Genomic DNA, 5,669 nt, shown 5'->3' with positions numbered 1-5,669 from the left:
TATATATATGTATATACATATATATATATATTTATATATATATATATATATATTATATATATATATATATATAATATATATATATATAAATATATATATATATAATATATATATATATATATATATACAAACATATATATTATTATATATATATATATATATATCTGTGTGTGTGAGTGACCGATTTATGTACTTAGGAATATTCCTAGATGCCCCGCTCGTATACGTGTAAAATTTGTGATATTGCGACCGATATTTGAATAGCTATTGCTAGGAAGGCGGCAGTGAGAACACGGAGGGCTAAATGCATATAAACACACATAAATACATGTGATATGATACATATTCAATTTATGGTCTTGCTATTGTAATAGTGTCAAAACATGTCAATTTGATCCCAATAGAGACCGGTCGGCCTGCGGCCTTCGACCTCCTCTTTCCCTTTCTCTCCTTTAGAATTGTGACCGATATTTGAATAGTTTTAGCTATGAAGGCGGCAATGAGAGCACGGAGGGCTATATGCATATAAACATACATAAATACATAGGCATTATGATACATATTCAATTTATGATCTTGATATTGTAAAAGTGTCGAACCCTGTCAATTTGGCCCAAAAAGAGACCGGTCGGCCTGCGGCCTCCTCTTTCCTTTTTGCTCCTTTAGAATTTCAAATTTGGGTGCCGTCCAAGGCTCCAGCCTCCAAGGCACCACTTTTATGTCAAATTTTGCACGTATGCGAGCGGGGCATCTAGGAGTATTCGTAAGCTTGAACCCTTAAAGACTTTAGTAGTACATATCAGTACAGTCTAGTATTTTAGAACACTGGGCACTGGCTCTACTAGTAGTCGATTTCTATGAGTTCTGTACTTTGGTTGGAAGAATTGCTTTTCATAAAGTTGCCTTATATAGCATATGGTATGCCTCCAATCTTATTTTAACCAATACAAACGCTTGTGCCTTGTTAATTTTTATTAATTTCTGTCTACACTACATGCGCTACTTACAGGGTTAAATACAGTCCAGACTCCAGACTGTGCAGACAATAGTCAATTGTATTTTTTTAACCCTTTTTTTTAAATTGCAACCACTAAGTGTGTATTTTAGGCCGTAGCGACAATGAACTTCACGAATTCACGATATAGTAAAGTTACAAACGTTGTATGTAAATACTTATTTAAGTGTGCCGTGTGGTCTCAATCTATTTTTAGCTGACACAACACAGTTTTATATAGCAACAACACAGTTTTAAATAAAATTTTAAAACACTAGCCCAGCCCTCCTGAGACCTGAATCTGCCACGCTCCACAGACCACAGACCACACTCCACACTAAGTATATATCGTATCACATATGTATCTAAAAAAAGTATAGATTGATATTTGCAAATTGTTGTCAAATAGGTAACGAGACTAAAAAGTTTTTGACGGAATGAGGAAATAAATAATACGGTCAAAACATTAACAAATGAGAAAACACTTCTGAAGAAAAAAAAGGCACTAAACACTAAACAGTAAACATGCCCACTGGCTACTCTCTACTCTCTCAACAAGAGCCCCCGGCCCCAGAGGCCAAAGCCCCAGAGCCTCAACCGGCAGCCCCAGGCCCAGGGCCCCAGCCCGTCTCTCTCTTGTTGATGTTGCGAGGATAACTCATCCTGATAGAAAACGTCGAGTGATATGTACCATAGCATAGGGCAATGTTTGTACATATTGGTTTTTGTTTCAAAAAACAAAAGTCAGCTGTTGTAAATATTCTAAATTTAGTTATTTCCGAGTCTGGCCAATTGCCAATTGGAAATCAATTTTACGCATTCCGCAGTGATCCGTGCACATTAACTTTAATCACCCGCGCGAGAAAGGTATATGACATAGACTAGTCCACTAAAGTCATAACCTTCTAAATTAGACACAAGTCCAGTCAAATGGTGATGTTTTTTTTGTTTCTTCACCATTCCACACATTTGTATATCATCCCTAAACCAGAGTATCTTTAAGAACATATTCATTTATGCTGGTAACGCACTAGTATAACAAAAGAATTATCGCAATGAAACTGTTCGCTGCATCAGCGATCGCCTTGACCTTGGTGGGCAGCTCACAGGCATGGTGGGACGTTGGACATAAACGTGAGTCTTCCCGGCCCATTTTGACAGTGATGCTTTCAACTGCAAACTTATTCGCTGCAAAAGAGAGTATTGTATGATTTCATGGACAATTTATTTTAGTACACTCATTGCTTATGGTTGTGCACTTAAGATCTAGCCTCTGACTAATTGTTGAGCATGCCTCCCTTCACACCACAGTTGTCGCCGCAGTGGCTACTTCGCATATGAAGAATGCTCACTCTATCGAGGTATTGAACTATGTCAGTAGCAGTAGAACTGAAGATTCTATTTTTATACCAATGGGCGCGAAAATATTTTAATGCATCGTTTTTCACCCTCTAATTTGCATAATAGTGCATATCATGATTTTTCAGCGCCTTCAACGGATATATTGGCGTTCATAGCGTTCATATTAGCAGACAGAGCCCTGTGAGCCTTATGTTGCAACTTGTATAACTTTTCTAATTCGAATGACTTCGAAGTACTCAAATTGTCGTAAATGCCCATCAATTTGAACAGCAAGTCAATAATGTTCTGTCCTACATGGACACTCTCTACAATGACGAAGTCACCGAGTGGGAGATGGGTAATTACGCCGCCCAGGGCAGTTCTCGCCCGAAACAAGAAAGGTAAATACTTCACAGGAGTTACTTTGAGTTTTTTTTGTAAATATGTACAAGATGGCTGCAAACAAGCAAATACCCCTGAAAGTGTTCGCTGCTAGTAATTAGAACCCTTGGAAGGACTTAATTTTCGAGAGAGAAAAAGACTATTCATCTGATACATAATCATACAAATATACGCTACGTCGCTAACTGAGTTGTTTAATATATTCCTGAATGAGTAACATTACTGATTTGTTCGTTATGGTATCACTTCTTTCATTCCTGCAGCACAACGCTCGTTCAGGCTGCCACCTGGGCGGATGTAGCCAAGAGTTTCTATAACATGCAGATTTTCGGCATCTGGCACTACGTGAATATCAGATACGACCCCGACAATCTTAACTGTGACACGGTACTGTTCTTATGTGTTTATGTGTGGTTCATCGCTAAGGCTAAATTTCGTATGCATGGATTCAAATAGAAAACATCTGGGAGATGACTATATTAGTTTTGAGTAAATTGTAGTTATATTTTAAGAGTTCGCCTCAAAGAGCGTAGATAGAATTTTATTGATGCTTGATATATGGGAATTGTCCTCTTAGGACAAAGGCCTATCTGGTCATCTCGGATCATGATATACTTTTTAATATGTCGGAAGGTATTAATTGCAGTTAGTCTTAGGGTGATGACGCTCAGTACACATTGACGTAGAAATTTATGGTAGTTTGTATATACACCTCATTTAACCAAATTACTCGTACATCATTTAAAATATGTGCACTCGTCTGTAGAGTGTGGATGTCGACGCAAAGACACAGATGTTGCAACTCAGTTCAGATATCCCTGACACATACAATGGACGCCAAACAGCCCATTGGTACGCGCACTTCGGCCTCAACTTCTTAGTACATATGATCGGAGATGTGCATCAGGTATGGAACCCCGTACTCGTAAAAGGCATATCACCTATAGCTAGCTTTGCCTACGTTGCCCTGTGAATGATTTTTGCTGGTCAAATCATTCGTGACCCCTTACTATACTGTGCGTAAGTGCTTAGAAGACAAAAGTGACCATTGTACAGTATACGATTTGCAAATGTGTGCCAGATTTCTTGTGACAAGCGTGCACACGAACCCCTACTGAATCTTTGAATATAACTTTTTTTCGCAATCAGCCATACCATGCCGTGGCACGTTGCATGATGTATGATGGTGAGGTTGCCAGTGATTTTGGAGGCAACCGATGGACCTTCATCACACCTGCCAATGAATCCACTAACCTGCATTCCTGGTGGGACAGTGGACAAACTCTATGGGGCAATGATTTGCAGGGTATGTGTGATAGACGTGCTACTATAAAAGGATGAAATGCCATATGTTTGGATACTTTTATGACGTATGTGGTGCAACTTACTCCACAATGGAATATGTAATGATAATTCAGAAGTGAGGTCGTTGGGAAATGTAAATTTGATTCAATCACTTGCTCAATAGAACGCAAGTCATGCTCTACTACAAAGTACCAGTCATTTACAAGAATATACATTTTGGTGATTTTTTGTTCGACCTCTAATGTGTTCTCAACGGACCTCTATTTCCCTTCCTTCCAGCTGAAATCGAGGCGAGTGATCCCGAATACACAGAATTTGCCGCCGCTTTGATCGCGAAGTATCCGATTACTAAGCTTGCCGAGATGGGCTATGACACGGATTTGGCGCGAGAGGAAGATCGCACGCGCATGGAGGAGTCCATCGATATCTGGTTGAATGAGAGTTTCAACCTTGGGGTCGATTCGTACGACGCAGCACCGTTGAACGGAATGATGGAGCAGGTATGATACAGTCCTTGTCGACATGGCTTTCTGTACTCACATCGCTTTATGTGATCAGGAACCGCGCATAGAGTGAAACGCGAGCGATTGCATTAATGTCTGTTCTATTGTTAAATATGACTTGTAGCTATTGGGAGCGTGGGTCTGTTAGGTCCGGCGCACTGTGCATTTCAGTTGTGAAATTTGCTAGTCGACATAGTGTTGCTGGTCCGTACATATCAGGCTTGTTCATAGCCATCATATTTCGTCAAAAATTAGTACGGTAGAGGCTTACCAACTTCCAAACCCTATACACTTCCCATACCTTTACAGTCATATGCCGACGAGGCCCATCTCATCGCGGAGTCCCGTGTGGTCATAGGAGGAATGCGTCTGGCTGCTGTGTTAGACGGTATCTTCGCTGAGACCAACTTCCCGGCGTTCGATATCAGTTCGACATCTACTGAAGACGCGGCATCGGTTAAGAGTGAAGCTGATGCGGCGGAGAGTGACGGTGGTGGTGTAAGCACTGGAGCGCTAGTTGGTGGAATCATAGGTGTGTTTTAATGTGTACGATTTTATGGCGTGTTCTGGTATATTGTGTGTGGTGCGGTGTTGTATATGTAGTTGCGGGTAGTCTTGCAGGTGCATTCTTCTGTAGCCCCCCATTTGTATTAGATAAACAACTGGCATGTATCTCGTCCGCATGACAGTTAAAAGATGGGTGTTAGTACCGAGCGCGTGAGATAAGTCAAATATCTTGTGGCGCATGGTTGGTTGCGACTGTCTTAGATATCTTGTCGGCGATATAATAGTACGATATAGCTATTTGGTATCTCACGGATGTTAAAAAATACATGCAGAGCGAGGGTTAAAGCGAGAGTAGCGTACGATCGACAGATGTGGCCTCCGTACATATAATATGACCCCGTTCTGTACCTATGGTTCCCGCATTCTAACTATACGCGTGCTATCAATTTGTTTCCAGGTGGAGTTGTCGTAGGTGCCATTATCGGTGCTGTGGCCGTTAAGATGATTGGTGGATCGAAGAGTAGTAGTGCCAACGCAAACACCGAAGAGTCCCGTGTAGAACTAAGTTGAGTGAATTGAAGAAAAAAATAGGTCGCGCAGTGTTCGATTGGAATGCT

At 40.7% G+C, this 5,669-nt stretch overlaps 1 protein-coding gene across 1 annotated transcript; it reads left to right on the top strand.

Moving 5' to 3' along the window:
- Positions 1-1,919: 1,919 nt before the first annotated feature.
- SARC_00228 (hypothetical protein) lies at positions 1,920-5,669 on the top strand. Its single transcript, XM_014306084.1, has 9 exons — positions 1,920-2,128; positions 2,306-2,355; positions 2,627-2,736; positions 3,001-3,124; positions 3,504-3,644; positions 3,887-4,043; positions 4,322-4,542; positions 4,855-5,077; positions 5,510-5,669. Exons 1-9 carry the CDS (start codon positions 2,050-2,052, stop codon positions 5,620-5,622), a joined length of 1,218 nt encoding a protein of 405 aa, XP_014161559.1. The 5' UTR covers positions 1,920-2,049; the 3' UTR covers positions 5,623-5,669.

The sequence above is a fragment of the Sphaeroforma arctica genome, assembly GCF_001186125.1.
Source record: "Sphaeroforma arctica JP610 unplaced genomic scaffold supercont1.6, whole genome shotgun sequence".
Taxonomy (NCBI): domain Eukaryota; class Ichthyosporea; order Ichthyophonida; genus Sphaeroforma; species Sphaeroforma arctica.
This window is presented reverse-complemented; position numbering and strand designations above follow the sequence as displayed.

Coding starts and splice junctions, on each gene's coding strand:
- SARC_00228 (XM_014306084.1), top strand. CDS start 2,050: ATGAAACTGTTCGCTGCATCAGCGATCGCCTTGACCTTGGTGGGCAGC. Junction 4,543..4,854: donor TGAACGGAATGATGGAGCAG/GTATGATACAGT, acceptor ATACCTTTACAG/TCATATGCCGACGAGGCCCA. Junction 5,078..5,509: donor GCTAGTTGGTGGAATCATAG/GTGTGTTTTAAT, acceptor ATTTGTTTCCAG/GTGGAGTTGTCGTAGGTGCC.